At 44.0% G+C, this 21,464-nt stretch overlaps 1 protein-coding gene across 1 annotated transcript; it reads right to left on the minus strand.

Moving 5' to 3' along the window:
- Positions 1-1,226: 1,226 nt before the first annotated feature.
- On the minus strand, positions 1,227-21,013 carry LOC140426788 (transmembrane emp24 domain-containing protein 9-like). The gene is made up of 5 exons (XM_072511954.1): positions 20,841-21,013; positions 13,882-13,982; positions 12,471-12,596; positions 6,197-6,343; positions 1,227-5,366 (listed from the first exon to the last, which is right to left on the minus strand). Exons 1-5 carry the CDS (start codon positions 20,977-20,979, stop codon positions 5,217-5,219), a joined length of 663 nt encoding a protein of 220 aa, XP_072368055.1. The 5' UTR covers positions 20,980-21,013; the 3' UTR covers positions 1,227-5,216.
- Positions 21,014-21,464: the final 451 nt, after the last annotated feature.

Here is a 21,464-nt window from a genome sequence, read left to right on the forward strand (position 1 = left end):
CGAGATGATATGCTGAACTATTTAAGTCTAAAACAGCATCTAGCAGGTGTCAGTTTAATCACGTTAATGCAATATATATTCCAGTTGATTCTATAAAAGGTTTGAAAGAAAATGTTATCATACATTTTCTATTCAGATGCAGGTTTCATTTAAATCAAATATGATGGATAATAGTTATTTCTTTTTACCAGGAACAAATATCACCTCTCAGATACTTACTTAAGTTCTCTGCTTAGTACAATATTTATCCGGTCTTTAAGGGGCCTGAACTTCTCAGAAATAGAGAACCATGTTTTTCTTCCCATGACGACAGCATTGCGTTTTCCTGCCTTTTACTGTTGGTATGGTGGTCATCTTCTGGAAATACTGGAGCTCTTTGTTCAATCTAATCGGATACCAATGTGATTAATTCTCAACTGCCTTGTGAAAGACAACTTTCCGCCATTGGCTCAGCTAAATTAGGTTTTCATTTGCCAGTAAGCACAAATTTTAAAAACTGCTCAATATTATCATGTTTTGAGCCGTTGGTTGAGCAGTAGGTAGAGGAATGAAACACTTCCAATTTCAGACTCAGTGTTATTAAGCATTCCCAGGTTATGTATTAACCTGGGCAGCGCGGTAGCACACTTGGCTAGCACTGTGGCTACACAGCACCAGAGTCCCAGGTTCAATTCCCCGCTGGGTCACTGCCGTGTGGAGTCTGCACGATCTCCCCGTGTCTGCGTGGGTTTGCTCCAGTTTCCTCCCACAGTCCAAAGATGTGCAGGTTAGGTGGATTCGCCATGCTAAATTGCCCTCGAGTGTCCAAAACGGTTATGGGGATAGGGTGGAAGTGAGGGTCTAAGTGGGTCGGTGTGGACTCGATGGGGCGAGTGGCCTCCTTCTGCACTGTATGTTCTATGTATCTATGTAACATTTCATTTAGGGTCGTGTGTAATATGTTAAGATTACTCAGACTGGGTTTAACATAAAAGCCATGACAGGAGACTTTCTTCCAAGTATGGATTAAATTTCAGCTCAGTCACAAATTTTCCCCAAACCAAGTCACATACAGCTGTAAGCCAAACTATTTTGCCAGCATCGGACAAAAGACAGATATAGAAGTATCCACGATCATTTTCCGATGGGAAGAAAATTTTATGACCATAATTCTCGCCAGCTCTGGTCAGCAAACTATCTGGGGAAACACAAAAACTGGACTCTACAGGAACAAAGAGGACAATGGATATAATGAACACTTTTATTAAATCTTTACTTGAAGTGAAAAATAAATCAGCTCAAATGATTTACAAATCCATCTTGTTTTTTAAAAAAATAATCAGATACAGTATTTAAATACTGAACAGACATCTAAATCAGAAAGCAGTCAGTTCTAGAAACATGCATCAAGTCCACACAGTTTTCGCAGATCCACCTGGGTCTCACTGCGTCTGCTACTTTTGGCCAGGGATTCCATAAAAGTGAACTCAGAACATTTCCACATCTAACTGGTTTTTAATTGCAGTCTATAAAAATCAATTAATTTCTGACTTTAAGTTGAACAGTCACAGCTTTTCATTCCTCCCAGTTCTCTGTCCACCACCCCTCTGGGGTTCCACAAGTGTTCAAAGTTCCCCACTACCTCTACCAAGTTGTCTTTCTTCATTGGTGAGCCAGGGCAGCAAGCATCAGAAAACGGTTTATTCTGAAGCTTAAAAGCTGCACCCAATTCTGCTCTCAACATCCATGTGCAATCCAGCAGGCAGGGATCATTGGCACAGTCAAAAGCTGTGGCAACATTTTCCTCTTTTTCCATTCTCCACCACCCATTTCCCAGCCCAGAAATGTCACGGTCACTTGGCACCACAACCAGTCAAGGTCAATTAATTCACCTTTCATCAGAGATCTGATTAAAAGGACATGGTCTATATGGTTCAGTATCTCATAGCACCCTCTTGTCATAAGCCAAGAGACAACAGGCAGCCGCATTTTAATGCAGTCATTGGGCTACAATGCAGTTTTATTTAACCCCATATATAGATTTATCAAACCACAGATTTTGTTTTCAAATTGCCAGTTACATATGCCTAGGTCGGAGGTAGCCTGCATGAAGAATGAGAAACATTAAAAAAAAAGGTGGAATTGGTTTATTTCAAAAATGAGAACTTATGAAAAATAGTCCATGGTAGCAGTAACTAAGAACTTGTACATGTCAATCACTGCAACGTACAGAGGAACAAATCTCATTAAGCAATGCAATCTCTACACAAAATGCATCAGGTTCCAAAAAAAAAAAGAAGTTAAAGAAATAAAAGGAAAACATCAAACTTGAAGAAAAAGTAGAAATTTACAATCTGAGGCACTATTTATTTTCTCAACTCTTAGATCATCAATGAATTGGTTCTGATGTTTTATATGACATATATAGATCTATATTTTGATAACCAAGGCAAATTGTCCATTTGCAATAGTTGCCCTGGTCCACGTTCCACCCATTTATTTGATTAACAGATTAGGAGGATGGTTTCCAGATAGCACACAGTGCCGTGCTGTTCATTTCAATTTTTCCACACTACACCCAGAACAGTGCTTAAATCCGTGCTGTTATTTACACTATATCCTCTCATATCAGGGGTGCAAGGAATAGATTAAACCACCCATACGCTGTCCTTGAGCATAACTAAGTAGAACAGCGCTCATGTAGCATGCACTCTCAATCCAGAGTTCCTTTAGAGCTGCTTTTGACGAGAACATGTGTGAAATGTCATTAACCACAACAGCATCTCCCCTGGCAAATGAGTAATATCTGCAACACGGAAACACACTTTTCAATCCAGCCACTGGTTCAATTCATCAGTGAGCCCATCATTGTTTCAGACCTCACCAGACACCTAGCCTTCTCTTCATTTACCATCCATACTTCACACAAGCACTACCGCAATAAGCTCAGTTGATTCTCCTGGACTGCTGGTTACGGTGTAACACCAAAGTTGTCATGGAGTGCACAAGACTCTGATGGTCCTGGCTCGAGGTAGTTGAGAAGACCAAGCCTGTTAAACTTGAAGATAGCATGCATTGAAATCATGTACAGATGAACATGATGCCTGTGAAATGGTTCACATCAATATTCACGAGGAGGCACTATATATCTGGATGCCTCAGGTTTACTAGATTAATAAGAACGGATTTGACCACCTTGTGGTATTTTTCCGGGTAGAGATTCCCAAGCAGAGAAAATGGCTCCAGGAAAATAACTAGTGACAGGTCACTTCCCTGAAAGGGAAGAAACAACATTTATTAATATTCAACTTTTTCAACCTATCAGTTTGGTTGATGACAAGTTTCAGAAGGTAGGAGAGATTCAAACTAATAACTGTAGAGCAAAGGTAGCCAGTTATAATTAGACAAGCGTGGTTTATGACAGAGCATTGCTTTGAAAGCAATAAGCAGTACAGAAACTGCTACTCAGGGATGGGGACCATCGCATCAGCATTTTTAGAGCAGTTTAGAGCCACGGGTATGGTCCCCTAAGCAACCCATCAACAAAATACCAAGTGCTGGCGGCAGTGGATCATGAATGTCCAGATATCCATGTCAATGATCAAACAAGCATGACAAGATACATTTAGATAATGACAGTCAACATGGTTTCTCACCTAGCAGTTCAATCATGGGTTGCACTGAAGCAACAACTCACAGATTCAGGAGGATGCCCCGTCATATGGAGCACCTTGGTGTACGTGATTAATGTGAAGACATTTAGACACCCTGTCTGGTATTCTGCCAGTTCCTCAAAACGGGAAAATCTCATGAATGCAATCCAATGGGGTCAGCTCATCGAACAAGTCTTGTTGACAACAGTAGAAAGTAGCAATGGCCTGACTCATTTACCTGCCCCAATAAAAGGAGGCAGAGAAAGAGAAAAAACATACCAGAAAGAAAAATAAAAGTCCCAACACCCAATCTGACAAAATTTCCACCCAACCTCTATCAATCCACAGAAAGCAACAAAGTTCAAAACTTTACAAACAGGCAGTATATGGTTGATTCAGCCATGCTCAAAAATGTTAACAATTTGAATGCAGTCAGATTGAGAAAACATCTCTAGTTTCCACTTCTGTCAATGTGCTGCTACTGGGTCCCAGACAGTCAGCACTTATGGTACAAATATTTACAGCTGCCTACAAACAATCAGAATCAAGTGCAGCTGCACAAAAATGTAACACCAAACCCCATTTCATACTCAAATTCAAAAAGGATATCCCCACGTATACCCGGTGGTTCCTACATCCTTGCCCCTCAATGATTGATAGGACCAAAACCAATGTTTCCAATTACAAAGACAAATGGCAATACAATAAATTATATTTCTGAGAACATTACAAGAAAATCAGAGCACTAAATCGCTCTGCAGTGTTGCCCTTCCAAAGTCAGAGAAATTCAATTCTAACCAGATACAATTATAAATAATGAACACTTGCTTAGTCATACAGACAGGCCAAGTCTGGTGACATTGCAAAACATTACTCATCCCTCCATGATCACACCTGGTCACATTGAGGTTACCACTGCACAATATTTAGGGATGACTTAAATGGAAAAAAAAAAAATCTCACAAAAGACAGACTTTTTAAGTCTTAAAGGGAACTTCACAGGGCATTGCTTGGTGCTTAATAGTCCCAGAAATGTGAAGATTAGCCAATAAATTTAACAACTCAACAGCTACAGATAATGAAAAGGAATGCATACCTTAGTACATTTAAATACTGCATAACTCCACTTCAAATGCTTCAGTAATGGACTTATTCAAAGTTTTGGTGATATGAAAACAAAATAGATTTACAATGGCTTAACATACAGGGTCCCAGAGGCAACAAAGCAGTCAACTCCAACTGTAATGTAGGTTGGACAGAGCTGCCTTTTTGTCCCTGGGCATCTCTCCAAAAACATAATGTCTGTTACTTGCCAGGATCCATTTGGAAAAATGACTAGTATTTACATACTGTCTTTCACAACCTCAGGACATCCCAAAGCACTTCACAGTCACTGAAGCACTTTTGAAATGTAGTCACTTATGTAGGGAGGAATGCATGTCATGGAGATTGGGGAGAGGGAAATCAAAATTAGGCCAAATCCAATGAGCCACGACTTGAATTGTGTAACTGAAAACGTGCCTTTGGCCGATCAGCCTTGTACAGTATTTAAATCAATTGAATACAGGTCATTACAATCACGACCTATACCAGTTTCTTGGCCTCAAAGAAGCTTTTCAGATGCCTCATTTGCCAGATTCCAGTCAGAATGAGAATCAGCGTTTGCACGATTGACCACCACAGGACTCGTTGATTGGTGCTCTCACTAGTCACCCGGAAACGTTCCTCGCGATACTGGAACAGAAAAAACATTCAGGATATATAAATATTTATAGCATAAGTGGCCATATCTTGGAGTAGTCATTACATTGTACCATGTTGAACATCAATGCTTGCTTTTGACAACAATTTTAGTATACCTGATCCAAATAATAAAAAGCCTCAATTATACCAAAACATCCTCAGCTTTTCAAAAGTAGGGCACGGCTTCATTCAATACAATTACAACAGACGTACTCAAAAGAATCAATGACATTGGGCAGCACGATGGAGCAGTGGTTAGCACTGCTGCCTCACGGTGCCGAGGTCCCAGGTTCAATCCCAGCTTTGGGTCACTATCCGTGTGGAGTTTGCACATTCTCCCCGTGTTTGCAAGGGATTCGCCCCCACAACCCAAACGATGTGCAGGGTAGGCGGATTGGCCACGCTAAATTGCCCCTTAATTGAAAAAAATTAATTTGGATACTCTAAATTTATTTTTTTTAAAGAATTTAGAAAGAAAGCAAAAAACTTCAAATATTTTGGAATGTTGTTCAACACCAAAAAACCAGAGGACAATAACTAGAGGTTTCTGAGCCCCACCTTCATAATTTCAGTAAGGTGAGTGAGGTACAAAGCTACCTTTATTGACTCTCTACAATCCACAAGACCTTTCGACCCAGTTTTATTGCTGCCTCTAATCCACATACACATGCTGATTCTTACTTCTTAGCATTTGAAGTTTTAGTTCCCCTCCATGCAGTCACTATGTTCCTGCCCCCCATTTATTTCAACAATGATATCTTTGCCCCCTCAGCTATGCCTATATTTTTCTCCTAGACAACCACCCCTCTAGCCCCACTTACCCGCTGGTAGTTTTGTTCTTTCTGGATTTGTTCCACCTGTTCAATTAGTTGCCTGACACGGAGCTGAAGTTCTGACAGCTTGTCCTTCGCTGCAATCTCAACATAATCATTGGCATGTTCACCAACTTGGATGTCCAAGTGAACCCGCTGCAGAGAGAAAATTCATTACTCAGTGCCCTCAAAGTAAAAATAACTTCGCTGTTCAACTAAACCAAAGAGCGTCCTGGTTTGTACGGATCAGTGCCATACAAGGGGGTGGCTTTAGACAGGCATTTAGGGACACAAGGCTACTTTCCAGTGCTTCTTTAATCGATAGTGGCACTGTTGCCTCACAATGCCAGGAACCTGGGTTCAATTTCGGCTTGGGTCACTGGCTGTGTGGAGTCTGTACATTCTCACAATGACTGCGTGAGTTTCCTCCGGGTGCTCTGGTTTCCTCCCACAGTCCAAAGATGTGCAGGTTAGGTGGATTGGCCATGATAAATTGTCCCTTAGTGTCCAGGTATGTGCTCATTTGAAGGGTCGGTGCAGATTCAATGGGTCGAATGGCCTTCTTCGGCACTGCAGGGATTCTATGAATAGGGCTCCAGTGCTCCAATTATTTTACTGAACAAGAGAGAGGACTAGAAGACTAGCATTACAAGGAGGACTGGCTTTTAAACCTACTGGTGAAATATTGCGTGAAACTTCCAATATTCAATACAAATGTAAAATTCTGGGTGACAAAAACCCCGGCTGGATTAGGGACAACAGCCTGAATTTGTGTGGCTGATCTTGTTATCTCTCCCACCCTTTCTGTTTTTCTGCTCCCACCCCGCCCAAGTTCAGGCCAAAAAAAAAAAAACAAGAAATACATCTTGAACGAACATCTTAAAGCAAGATTCACACTGTCAGCAAGTGTGGAGCTAGTAGTTCTATAAAAGTAGCTTATCTGGCAATAAGATATGGGGCGAGATTCTCCGGCCCCCCGCCGGGTCGGAACCGGATATTCGGCGGGGGCGGGAATTGCGCCGGTTGGCGGCCCCCCCCCCCCACCCCCCCCGCGATTCTCCGGCCCAGATGGGCCGAAGTCCCGCCGCTAAAATGCCTGTCCTGCCGGCGTGGATTAAACCACCTCTCTTACCAGTGGGACAAGGCGGTGTGGGCGGGCTCCGGGGTCTTGGGGGGGTAAGGATAATGTGACTGAAGTAAAATCTGTCATTCCCCCTCCCAAACACTAGGAATCAAAGGTTTCACAGGGCAAGGAGAATGATACAGAATCAAGATTAAAATTAACAGTAACTATTTTGTTGGATTTAACTATGATTAGAGAAATCACTGGATTCACCTCCATGGCAAGGCAAGCAAACTCACTAACATTTGGTCACGGTTACCTCACTAAAGTCAGAACAAATCTTACCCATTAAAATACGGAGGGAAAAATTGACAAGACAGTATTTCCATTGCAAGGAGAGAAGATATGCTAAACTAGTGTGGAACCTGGACTTCCAGTGGCAGCCATGGTCTGATCAGTTGCACACAAGGTGGCGCCTTTGATCCTTTCTGCCCATTTAAAAGTGATTTTTGTGGATAAAGTGTGAGGAGAGTGGAGGGTGATTTATTCTCCAAAGGATTGGAATGATGACGGGGTATCAAACCCAGCTAAAGTCGGTGAAAGCCCTGGCTCAGGAGTTGGGAGGACATTTGTGGTCCAGCACAAGTGGGAAAGATGGTGGAGTGGGAAAGATGGTGGAGGGGGAAGGGCCGTTGCCGGCTTTCATTTCGGCAGCAATGAAAGGTGATGCAGGGAGACTGGTTGAGTGCGATCGAGGGAGCAATAGCACCTCTTTGCGGGTGAAGCGCTTGGAGGCGCAGAAACAACAATTCAAGAGGTGGAAAGGGTGGTATTGATAAATGATTGGATCGTATTGTTGGAGGCGTAGATAGCGATCCTGGATGAGGCCTATAAAGGTGCTGCACGCAAGGGTGGATGACCAGGAGAATTGATCCAGGCAGCAGAATCTGCATATGGTGAGCCTGTTAGAGGGAATGGAGGGAACAAGTGTCAGGGGCCACATCGTGAAGATGTTTGAGAAGTTGATGGAGGAGAGGTTCTTTGACAAGGCCTTGGGAGGTAGATTGTGCCCACCGATCCTTGAGGCAGAGGCCAAGGGCTGGGGAGTCAACTCGGACGGTGATTGCGCGTATGCACAAATTCTAGGAGAAGGAACAAATTCTGAGCTGGGCCAGGACGATTTGGGACTGCAGCTGGGAAGGGAATCGAATGCAGATTTATAACATTGGTGCTGATCTGGCCAAGAGACAGGCGGAGTTCAATAAGGCCAAGGCAGTGCGCCTCCGGAGACAAGGTTCTGTTTGGGGTGCTGTACCCAGCCAAACTTTGGGTAACTTTCAAGGGCAGGGAACATTATGTCCTGAAGCTGGAGCAGGCAAGTGAGTTTGTTAAGGAGCAAGAGTTGGGGGAGGTATGTGATAGTGAGTGGGGTGTTAGCGGGGCACAAGTGCTGTTAGTGAATGTGTTTGCACCCAACAGGGATAATGTTTACTTTATGAAGAAGCTGTTAGTGTCCATCCCAGATTTGGATTCTCACCAGTTGATCATGGGGGCTTGGGGGGATTTTAATTGTGTTAGAGCCTAGAATGGATAAGTTTAGTCTCAAGTCAATGGCTACGGAGTTGGGGGCGTGACCCGGTATTCAGGACTATAATGGAAGAGGTGGATCAGTGGAGGTTTAGGCACCCGGGAGTGGGAATATGCCTTCTTCTCGCACGTTCATCGGGTATACTCCTATTTTGATTATTTTGTGGTGGGTAAGGCGGTTCTGTCGGGGGTTATAGAATCACAGAATTTACAACACTGAGACAGGCCCTTCGTTATGCAGGAATATTAATGTCAGACCATGCGCCAGGTTATTTGGATGTGAGGTTCGGGACGAGCACGGAGACCGCAGTGGCGGTTGGATTTGGCAGATAAAAGGTTTCGTGACAAGGTGACTTGGCGATTAATAATTAGGTGGAGTTCAATCAAAACAGGGAGTCTCTGCAGCCACATTCTGGGAGGCATTGTAGGCGGCGGTTTGGGGGGGGGGGGGGGGGAAAGAAAGAGTTATTTTGTTTAAGGCTCATAGAGATAGAGTTGAGAGGGAGAAGAGGCAGAGATTGTTGGAAGGTATTGTGGGGGTGAATCGCAGGTACTCTATGGCCCCGACTAGGGACTTGCAATTGCTAGCAGAAAGAAATTGCAGGGGCAGTTTGATTGGTTGACAAACAGGAAAGGTGGTGGGTCAGCAACACTGGCTAAGTTGGGGGGTGCAATACAAGCATGGGGAGAAAGCTAGTCGCCTGGTAGCACATCAGCTGAGACAGCAGGCAACGGCAAGGGAAATTGTGCCGGGGGAGGTGGTTGTTGACGGAGCCAGAGAAAATAAATAAGGTGTTTGAGGCATTTTATCAAGGGCTCTACAGGGCCGAACCTAGAGGGGAGGAAGCAAACTCTTGGGTGGTTTGGTGTGGAGGTGGAAGAAGAGAAGTGGTAGGTACTCTAGGAGCTATTGGAGAGGAGCCATTGGGGCTGCAAAAGGTAATGGAATGTGTGAGTATGATGCAGTCAGGGAAGTCGCTGGGGCTGGGTGATTTTCCGACGGAATTGGCTCATCTTACAAGCATGTTTAATAAGTTGTTGGAAAGGGGGTAGTTCTCAGCTATGCTGACACAGAAATCTATTTTGTTGATCCCAATAAAAGGACAAGGATCCTACGGAGTGTGGTTCTTACAGGAATATGGATGCAAAAGTGTTGGTAAGGCTGTTGACGAGGCAATTGAAGGGGTGTGTGCCGGATGTGGTCTCGAAGGACCAAATGAGGTTTGTGAAGGGGACGGTGCCAGAGGTGATCGTATTAATGGACATGGAGAAGGCCTTTGACTGGGTGAAGTCGCCGTATTTGTTTGAAATTCTTGGGAGGTTTGGACCAAACTTAATTGCTTTGGTACAGCTATTATACACATCCCCGTGGCAAGTGTGAGAACGGATGATACAAATTCAGGTTATTTTAGGCTGTATCAGGGGACAAGACTGGGATGCCCATTGTCATCATTGCGGTTTGTATTGCCTATTGCATTCAGAGCTTCGAATGAGTGGCAGGGGATTGTGAGGGGGTAGAGAGCACAGGGTGCCTTTATACACTGATAATTTATACGTCCATGATTTATTATTGTATGTGGCAAATCCATTGGAAAGTATGGACAGAATTAAGGATTTGTTGGGGAAATTTCAGGCATTTTCCAAGTAAACATTGACTGTCGGGAAAAGCGAGGTCTTCCTGGCGACCGCCTAGGGAGAAGTGTGGATTTGGGGGCCTTGCTATTCAAGGTGGCCAGTGTTAGGTTTCAGTATCTGAAGATTCACATGGCAAATGATTGGGCAGTTTTGCACAAGTAGAATCTGAGGTTTAGCAGAGGGGATCTGAAAAAGGTGGGATGGTCTGCATCTGCCGCTGGTGGGAGGGTACAGGCAGTGAAGATGAATGTGTTGCCAAAGATTTTGTTTATTTTTCAATTCCTTCCAATTTTCCTTTCCAAATGCATTTTTCCAGAGGATGGATAAACTGATTTGTTTGGGCAGGCAGGATGCAGACAGCCAGTAGGGCCTTATTGCAAAGGAGGCAGCGGAAGGGGAGGCTTGTGCTCCCAAACCTGTTGCATTGCTATTGGACAGTGAGGACTCTTGTAGGGGGGATGAATCGGAGGGTCCTGGCAACGGCCCTGTTTCAGTTTTCACCTAGTGATATATGAACAGCCCCATGGTAGAGTCTTCAATTAAGATTTGGTTGAGGAGGCACTTTAAACTAGGGCATATGTCAGTTTGGCACCAATATGTGGGAACAATAGGTGAAGTGCGAGAGAGCTTTGAGTTACCGAGGGGGAGAGAATTTAGAAACTAACAGGTGCAGGACTTTGCATGGAAGGAAGTGCTCTCATTTCCTCAGTTGCCAGAGTGCATGATGCTGGAGAGGTTGCTGGTCCCGGACGAGTGGTTGGGGGAGAAGGGGACGGCACTAGTGGAAGTGGGAGGAAGGGTTGGGGAGCGAGATAGGGGAATTTGGAGTACGTTAGAGCAACTAAACCTCCTCTTGTGCGAGGTGGAACCTTAATACAGTTTAAGGTGGTACATAGGATTCACATGACTCGGACCCAGATGAGTGGGTTTCCTCGGGAGTCAAGGATGTGTGCGAGAGGTGTGGGAGGGGGCCAGCGAGCCATGATCGCATGTGCAAAACTGGTCAGCTTTTGGGAGGTGGTGTTTGGGAGCATGTCTGGGATTGTGGAGGTTAAGGTGGCACCGTGCCCTCTGTATGCGATTTTTGGGGCGTCAGAGGTAGCAGGGTTGCAGGAAGGAAAGGGGACCGATGTCGTGGCCTTTGCATCTGATTGCCGGCCGATGGATATTATTGAACTTGCGGTCGGCAATGGCGCCGGAGATCATGGCGTGGTTGGGGGATTTGCATGAATATCTTAGGCTGGAGAAGGTAAAGTTCGCTTTTTGTGGGTCAGAGGAGAGGTTTTATGTGTGGTGGGGGCAGTTTCTGACTGTTTGACGAATTGTTTGTCATCGGGGGAAGGAAGGGAGGTGGGGTTAGGGATTAAAAAGGGAAAATTAACAAACTGTATGTGCTAAATTTGTTTTGAGGTGTTATGTTTTTACCCATGTTTGGAATAAAATATATATATTTTTTAAACTTTGTGGAACCTTGGTGAGACTACACTTACAATAATGTGTACAGCTCCAGCCTTCATATCACAAAAAGGATAGGAGACACTGGCGAATGTGTAAAAATATATAAAAGGGTACTGAAACGGAGAGGTTATAACCACTATGAAAGTTGAACAGGCTGAGGCACCTTTCCCTGGAAAAGAAAAGGTTTTGGGTGGCCCAAAACAAGTCTCTAAAAGTTATGACCTGGTTTGTTAGAGTAAATGTAGAAAAGATCTTTTCATTGTGGGAGGGTCCAATTAAGTGTCATAAGCGGTACGATAGCACAGTGGTTAGCACTGTTACTTCACAGCGCCAGGGACCCGGGTTAGATTCTCGGCTTGGGTCACTGCCAAGATGGAAGGAGGCTCACATGGCCATAAACAGCAGCATAGACCAGTTGGGCCAAAATGCCTGTTTCTGCGCTGCAAATTCGATGTATCGATTGCACAATCAATATATGTTAGTAATTTTACCTTTCGTTTTCCCCCCAAACTGTATTTTTCTTCCAAATTATTTGCTTACCAGCATTCCTGATGCAAATAGAGAGAGTTTGGTGGAATTGGAGTGCAGGCAAATCTGATGCTCTCCTGGAATATGGGAGGTGAATGTGAATCTTCCCTCAGAAGCATACTGCCTTGACAGAATGACCTATAGAAAAAGACAAGACATTAAATTATTACAAGCAAAATGCAGCGGATGCTGGAATCTGTAACAAGAACAGAGGATTATTTGATTTTAGAGGCAAATCTTCCTTTTATAAACATTGATCTGCTGTATACCAACAATCTTTTGAAATAGCTTCCAAGTACGTAATCGCAGAGTGCTGCATGTATTAGAGACAGGCAGATATAGAGAAAAAGCTTCACAGCCCTTTCGTTAAAACAGAGCTTGGGACGTCTCCAGACCCTCTAATTTGTTTAATATATTTTTGTTCATCGGATCAGAGAGTCACTGACAAGACCAGTATTTAATGCCCATTCCTAACACGCCTTGCAGTAGTCGTTAACCCCTTTCTCAAACTGCTGCAGTTTGAGTGCTTAAGGTAGAACCATAGTGCGGTTAGGAAGGGAGTTCCAGGGTTTTGACCTAGCAACAGTGAAGGAATGATATTATGGCAAGTCAGGGTGGTATGTGACTCAGAGGGGAACTTTATGTGGTGGTACTCCCATACATTTGCGGCCCTTGTTCTTCTAGTGTGTCTTGTAGATGGTACACTGCTGCCTGATGCACCAGTGGTGGAGGAAGTGAATATTTAAGGTGGTGGATGGGGTGCCGATCAAGCAGACTGTTATGTCCTGGATGATATTGAGCTTCTCGTGTTGTTGAAGCTGCACCCAATCCAAGTAAGTGGTGAGCAACCGGTCATGTTCCTGGTTTGGGCCTTGTGGATAGTGAACAGGCTCTGACTAGAGTTATTCACCTGCAAGGTTTCTCGCCTCTGGCCTGCTCTTGTAGCCACAGTATTTATAAATTTGGTACAGTTAAGCTTCAGGTCAACGGCAACCCCCCCCCACCCCATTATGTTGATGTTGGGGCATTAATTGATGGTAACGCCAACTGTAATGTTCACTTGAGTATTATTCTCAACAATTCCACTTGTGGTTGGTCAATGTGAAAATTATATTACAAATACTTACATTTATTACCTAATGGCACAAACACAATCATGGAGATCATATTTGGTTAAGCTTGCTCTTGCAAAAATTATAAACCAAATGAAAACCTCATTAAAGTTTAGAAATGTGATTTATGTTGCATCAAACTGGACTTGGAAGGAAATAAAGTCCAAAGAAATTCCCTTTCCTCGCACTATCATTCATCATTAGCACAAATTCACTTTGAAAAATTTAGTGAGGAGAGAAAATGTCTCAGACCAGTAGACAGTGCTCTTGAAGTGAGCAAAAGAACAGATTTGGTTTTCACAGCTTCCTACCTTGTCATCGGGATCCTTCACTTCCACAAACATTCCTAGACCCACAGGAGACGGCAAATACTCTTCCCTCTGTTTGTCATACATCAGAGTTTTGTAATTACCTGAAAAATTACATTGAAACAAAGTGACCATTAATTACTAAATTCCAACATTATCATGCACAGGAGGACACTAGTGTCCAAGGCATTATTCATTGCTTAAATTAGCCTCCTGCCAACTGAGTTATGACCATATTGATGTAACGAGTTAATAAGCATGAACCTTGTGCCACCCAACCCAAGAATGTATGGGGGAAGGAGCGGTGAAAATTCAAGCATTTATAAAAGTGAAATGTAACAATTACTCTGGGTGGGGGCCTTTAATGTCCATCACCAAGAGTGGTTTGGTGGCACTACTAATGATCAAGCCCTGAAGGATATAGCTGCTAGACTGAGCCTGCAGCAGATGTTGAGGGAACCAAGGAGGAAAAACCTATGTGACATTGTCCTCGCCAATCTGCCTGTCGCAGATGCTTCAGCCCATGACAATAAAAGCTAAGAGCGACCACCACACGGTCCTTGTGGAGACAAAGTCCTATCTTTGCACAAAGCTTACCCTCCATCAGGTTGTGTGGCTCTACTACGGTGCCAAACAGAATAGATTCAAAACAGATCCAGCAACTCAGAATTGGACATCTGCATAATTGTATTCAACCATAATCTGTAATTTCATTGGCCAGCATATCCTTCACTCTACCATTCCGTGAAAGCCGGGGTACAATGAAGAATGCAGAGGAGCATTTCAGGCATACCTAAAAATGAGGTGAAGCAGGGAAGTATTGAATGGGTCAGAGTAGTCGTCGAGTATCTGGTCAAAGTGATCGGCGATAGTGTAGCCAGTGGTCTCTTGCATGTGGACAGCAGGACCAGCCAGAATAACTGATCATCAACCTCCAAGGGCAGATTCCCTCCTTCCCGCCCTTATTGTTCCTCCAATCAACTGGAGGAGCAGCAAGATCTGGAGAACGACGGGAAACTGTGATTGGAGGAACTGGAGTTGCAAGCATGGGAGAGACAGAATAGTGGTTGAAGGAGAAGTTCCTCATAAGTTCTTTCCCTCTCATGCTCACTGCTACTCCAATCACAACTCTGCATTATTTTCCCACTTTGACTGCCTTTTCAATCCTCTGCTCCTTTTGGGCTCTGGAAGAGGCGAATGTTAGAGGTATATTTAGAATGGTGGAATTATCCAAAATCCAAATTTCTCATCCCCGTTGCATGCCAAATAGCAGAGGGAGCATATGATAGACAGAATCCCACAACCAGCAGATCAAATCGCCACAGTTTTGCCACATCCAGTCATTAATATAATCAAATAACCTACAGGAGGTAGTTCCATCCTCAATGAATTTGGAGCTCAGCACATCTATGCAAAAAGCTAAAGCAGTTAAAACTGCCTTCAGCCCAAAGTGCCAAGTAGATAATCTCCTTCAGCCTCCTCCCAAGGACCCCAACATCACGGATACCACTCTTCAGCCAATTAGATTGTGCTGCCAAGAAACAGCTGAAAACATGGGACACTGCAAAGATGTGTCCAGATAACATTCAGGCACCATTACTGAAGATTTTTGTTCCAAAACTAGCTGTGCCCCTAGACAAGCAGCTCCAGTACAGCAACAACACTGACATGTGCCCGGCAATGTGGAAAATTGTCGAAGCATATGCTGCCCACAAAAAACAGGACAAATCCAATCAGTTTATTCTCAATCATCAGCAAAGACGCCAGCGACAGTGTTTTCAAGTGGCCTGTACTCAGGAATAATCTGTTCACCTGGGTTCTGCCAGACTCCTGACTTCATTGCAGCCCTAGTCCAAAAAAAAGAGCTGAGCTCAAGAGATGAGGCGAGTAACTGCCCATGACATCAAGTCAGAACTAGGACAAAGGACGATGGCTGCACTGTAGGAGGCCAATCATCTCAGTCCCAAGACACTGTTGCAGGTGCTCCTCAGTGGTGTCCTGGGCCTAACCATCTTCAGCTGCTTCATAAACAACCTTCCCTCCATCCGAAGGTCAGAAGTGGGAACGTCCTACAGACTATTCATAGAAGAGGAGGTCAGGGCAAGGGGAAGCATCACAAAATAATCTGATCCTCTGCATGTCTACATGCATGCCTTTCCATCAGATATCACCAAATCCTGACATGGACCTTTACAGAACCAGATCACATTGTTCGGATCTGTTAAATTGACACATTAAAGGAACTGAAGCAAAAACCTTCCTGCTTTGCATAGTTAAGCAGTATTGCAGGGGTGGTTCCACCTTGTGGACAACTGGAGGGACTCGTATCACACTTTCCTTCTGAAAAATGCGTTCATCTCTGATGAGAGGTGTCCAGAGGTTAACTGCAATCACACAAGCACATTCCCCGGGTAAGGCCATCAGCAGCACAGCTCTCAAAACTCCAACAGAACCTAACTTAGTGTTGATAAGAAACCAGGGTTGATAAGAAACCAGAAGAGAATATAACAGTTTTCCTGTTTGTTACTTTGTGGCAGAGTTTATTTCCCTCGGTACTGTAAATCATCATGACACCCACCTGAGGTATGCGTCACTTCTGGAGCTAAAATGTCTCTCTTGTTTCCCTTCGAGACCTACAACCAACATAAAAACAGCACCGCCCAAGGTTTTATATAGAAGAGTTCCACAAATTTTGGAATTTTCTTTCCAGGGGAATCTTTCCCAACTTTGCAGAGCTTCAGGGGCTGCATGGAGGACAAATTGCATTGTGAGCAGCATACAGCCTGTACAGCAGGAAGATGTTGCTCATTAGATTAGAACCATGATAACAAACAGCAATAGGAAGTTGTTTACTGAAAGAAACAAAAGTAAATGGCCACCCTGGGTTACATTAGGTTGAATGTATTTGACTAAAGAAACAAACTATCTGCTCATTATCACATATCTGTTTGTGGGTGCTTGCTGTATTACAACAGTGACAACACTTGAAAAGACCGTTCAAAGGCTGCAAAGCATTTTGTGACACAAGGTTATGAAACGTACTGCATCAGTGAGAGTCTCTCTTTTTTATCTATCGCAAAATTGGAAAGTACAAGGTCACAAAGTGATGTGGAAAATGAAGCACCTTCAGCACAATCATACAAACATGCTCCACACTCTCAATCTCCAGTCAGAGTTCATGAAAGACAAAACTGCTGTGAAAATGTGCCAATATAAAGGCAGTTGCAGCAAAACCTCTTCTGGTTTTGTATTATTTGTTCTCTCTACTTTATCTTGTGCAAAAAGATTTTTTTCTCAAAAATAAAACAAGCTTTGAATTCTTTGTGTTTCTTCTACTATCCGACTGCTCCGTATTTTTTAAGGGAAAGCAAATTCCAAAGAATAACTTCACTGCAAACTGGATCAAAGAGGCAGCTCTGCCAGTATATCCAAAGTCAAAACAATGACGACTGACAAAAGTCAGTTTACAGCTCGAAAAAGTATTAAAACAGTAAATTCAACCAATGGAGGAGGAAACTTTGCAGTATTCATAGCACCCAATGACTCCAAGGCACGTTCTGCAGGCAAATTTGCATCAAGGATTAAAGTGGCATATTTTAAATTTAAACAAATCAGCCTCTTTCCCCAAAAGGCACAGGCTGAAGTGTCCAGCACAGAATGTCATAAAGCACAATCTTTTTCGTTTGAAGGGTGGGAGTGCACGGACCTCAATTTGACTGCACATCTTAATTTCAAACAGATTGCTCTGCATGATTATCACCCAAACTAAGCTCTGTTCTTAACATTATAGACTGAAGAAAACATATCTGGAACAGCAGGCACAAAGGTCTCAGCTCTGAAGAAGAGACACAAGGTCAATTAACCTGTATGGGTTCATCCATTCAGAAAGAACAGATCGTCCTCCCATCACAGCAGCTAATGGTTTCTTGTATAATTTCACAACGGTCTGAAAGCCTGTTCCATGCGTTGATCACTTGTTTGAAGAACTTCCCAAAATTATTTCCAAACATGCCATTGACCAATTTGAATCACTCAACAAGCCCCTCCCACTTTGAAGCCTTTTTCCAAAGTTACCTTTGCACCCTGTCCACTGTAACTTGTATTTATAAAGCACCATTAACATAAAAAGGTCCGTTTCACAGACATAGGGAAATTGGACACTGCCAGGAGGGAGAAATTCAGAGAGACAGTTTTGGATTCTTTTAAAAGAGGGAGGGGCAGTGTTAAATACAGATTTTTAGCTGAACTGTCAGAATGCTATAAGAAATCATAGAAACAGAATTCCTTTCATGGAGAAGGAGTCAATTCGGCCCATCAGGTCTGCACCGACCCTCGGAAGGGGCACCCCATCTTGGCCCACTCCAACCTTTGGGCACGAAGGGACAATCCATGTAACCTGCGCATCTTTGAACTGCGGGAGGAAACCACAGCACCTGGAGGAAACCCACACAGACAAGGGGAGAAAGTGCAAACTCCACATCGACTGTCAAGGCCAGAATTGAACCTGGTCCCTGGTGCTGTGAGACTGCAGTGCTAAACACTGTGCCACAGTGAAAAATGCAGAGCTTGGAGTAAGAAAGATCTTGTGTGATGCAGGCTGAACAGATCAGAGATAGTCACAGCAAGACCACGAGAAAGATTTTAAGATAAAGAGGAGAAAATGTAATCTTGCTCATCAAGTGGAAACTGGGGCATAGGATTTTAAAATAAGGACATGTAGCAGAGTTCAGGATGGGTTGGGAGTTTATGGAGGGTAGAGGACAGAAGGCCAGCAAGGAGAGTACTATCTGGAGATGACAAAACTATGGCAGTAATGGGAATGAGTTAGGTAACACTACTGAGGTCTTTGCAAAGGAGGTTACAATCTGAAAGATCATCTCAAGGTCAAAAAGGAGCACTGCTGTCTCTCAGCGCCAGGGACCCTGTTTCGATTCGATCTTGGGTGACTGTCTGTGTGGAGTTTGCACTTTCTCCCCGTGTCTGCATGGATTTCCACTGGGTGCTCCGGTTTCCTCCCAAAGTCCAAAGATGTGCAGTTCAGGTGGAGTTACGGGGATAGGACGGGGACGTGGGCCGAGGTTGCGTGCTCTTTCAAAGGGTCGGTGCAGACTCAATGGTCCAAATAGCCTTTTTGCACTGTAGGGATTCTTTTTTAAAATAAATTTAGAGTACCCAATTCATTTTTTCCAATTAAGGGGCAATTTAGCGTGGCCAATCCACCTAACCTGCACGTCTTTGGGTTGTGGGGGCGAAACCCACTGTAGGGATTCTATGACACAAAGACTGGAAATATTCTAGTTAAGCTTGTGTCAGACCACGAAGTGCTGAGATAACAGAGCGTGTGGCAGAGTCCAAAGTCTATGGCCTCATTCTTCCGAATGCTGGGCAGGAGGAAGCCCTGAGAAGACCAAAACGGAAACCTCAACAAGCAGTTAACAGTACAGAGGCAATTGGGGGATCAATTGGGAGATGTTGGCTGCCACCAGCCTACTTTTGGCAGCTGATTCCATCTATAGAGGATGCCACCAAGGGCCATTGCATAAATGGGAATCATGAAGGGGCCAAGGTGAGATCCTTGGGGAAATTCAAGTGACAGTGTGAGGAAACAAAGGTGTTATCACTGGAGATACCTAGCTATGTTTGAATAGAGTTACACTTGGGAAGACCTACAAGCTGAACTGGATGATGATGTCACAGTCAGTCATGCCCAAGAGATGCAAGAAGACACCAGGAATAGTAGAGTACACAAGATCAGATATATGACTTCATTAAAAGCCATTTCAATGTTGTAAAAGCAGAAGCCAGGCTGATGCTCCAAGCCCTTAGGATGAAAAAGGTCAAAAGTGGAGCACATGTTGGAAAACTTAGAAAAGTTAGATAACTGCAATTTTTAAACAAAGGAGGATAGCACACAAAGAGGGAAAACCATTGGCAATATTAGTTGGCATAAGGGCCAAGAAGGAGTGTTGGATGGTCAGATGTTGAGTGGGGATGGAGCAAAGGAAAAAGTAATGTAGACAGGGTGGGAGAGGAGGAAATTAGTAAGCAAGTTTTGAAATTGGAAACTACAGTAGGGGAGGCAACTCTTGGATTTCCCTGGCAACTCCAGAAATGAAAGAAATGAATCTCCTGTGACCAACCCAGGAAAAATATAACTAAAAGTTATTTTTCTTCATTTTCTTTGAACTCTTCCATTTAATAGTTAGAAAAAGTGAAGATAGGGAAATACTTTTTACTGAGCAGGGTAGTTGGAGGCAGTAAATCATCTGATGAAACTTTCAAGGACACAGAGTTGGCAACCCCATGTTATTATAAATCTCAGAGTTGAATCAGAGTAAGTTTGCCCACTCTGATCCTCCCATGTCAAGAACAAGCCCTGTGACTCTTTACCACCTCCAGGCATTAAACCTTCATGTTTTGGTATCCAAAGCTGATCTTGCACTCACTCTCAGTTCCAAGGGCAGTCATAACTACAAGTTAACACCTCCATGCTGCTTCGCACCGTCCACAAAAATATTAAAGTTTTCAAACTTCTCTACATAAAAAGGAAACTGTACAAATACTGACGCTTGAAAATGTTATTTTAAATATAAAGCGAACGAGTATAAGAAACTTACGATTTAAAAAAAACCATTAATACACAGCAACTCATACAAGGAAGTTCAAGGCAGAAGCCAAATGACCTCACCAGTCCCGGAGATCCTATAACAGACTCCAGTCTGGAATAGAGATTCATTCTTTTATTAAAAAGTGGCCAACTTTCAACTTCCTCTGCCCTGTTTGCTGGGGTTAATTTAAGCACTCGACCCATGAAACCATGCTCTACTCTTTTGGGATCTGCCAGTGTGGTCAGGGCACCAGAGTCCAGCCTCAGAGAGTTCTCTCCCTCTGACAAGAGTTTACGTGTCAGTCAGATGAAAGCAATGGGGAGGGGGCAGCTGGGAGCTCTTCTTTCTATTTACCTATGACCATGGTCTCGTCGGGTATCTCCTCGATGAAGCATTTCTTTTCCGTCTCGCCGATGTGGAAATAGAGGCCGGAACATAATGTGGCCGCGACCTGCAGTAAAACCGAGAAACGTAACCACTCGCCGACCGCCATCTTAGCTCAGTCACCTGCACTACGCCTGCGCGCAACCCACTACCGGGAGGGGGGAGCACGCGCATGCGCTTTCTCAGCAGCGGCGCAACGTCCAATCTGCACCACGCGTGCGCGGCGACGGGCAGGGCCGCGGCATTGCGCATGCGGCAGCCAGAGTGCCACGTACCCCTTTAATCGCCTTGTCTGATTGGATGTTACAAGATGGACCCTAACGATTGGCTTGTCCCTTTGGCCGTGACTCCGCTGATTGGCTGCTTTCACTGTTCTTCATTGCAATTGGCTGTTTGCGCCAGAGGCTTTGTCGCCCTCTCAAGGATGATGTAGGAAGGTTCAGTTACATGGTGGAGGTGGCGATCCATTGGTAATCAGTCATACAGAGTGTTTGCTCTAGGGTTCGATTCCCACCATTACAAATCCAATGATGATCATGAACCAATTGCCATATGTAAAAATATTCACCATATGAAGCGCAGGGTGACGCACAA

The sequence above is a fragment of the Scyliorhinus torazame genome, chromosome 7 (genome assembly GCF_047496885.1).
Source record: "Scyliorhinus torazame isolate Kashiwa2021f chromosome 7, sScyTor2.1, whole genome shotgun sequence".
NCBI lineage: Eukaryota > Metazoa > Chordata > Chondrichthyes > Carcharhiniformes > Scyliorhinidae > Scyliorhinus > Scyliorhinus torazame.

Bases quoted from the DNA above. Each gene is read 5' to 3' on its own strand.
- LOC140426788 (XM_072511954.1), bottom strand. From the start codon at position 20,979: ATGGCGGTCGGCGAGTGGTTACGTTTCTCGGTTTTACTGCAGGTCGCG. The intron at 13,983-20,840 runs GTAAATAGAAAG...GTAATTTTTCAG, and splicing joins CGACGAGACCATGGTCATAG to GTAATTACAAAACTCTGATG. The intron at 12,597-13,881 runs GTAGGAAGCTGT...CTTTTTCTATAG, and splicing joins TGAAGGATCCCGATGACAAG to GTCATTCTGTCAAGGCAGTA.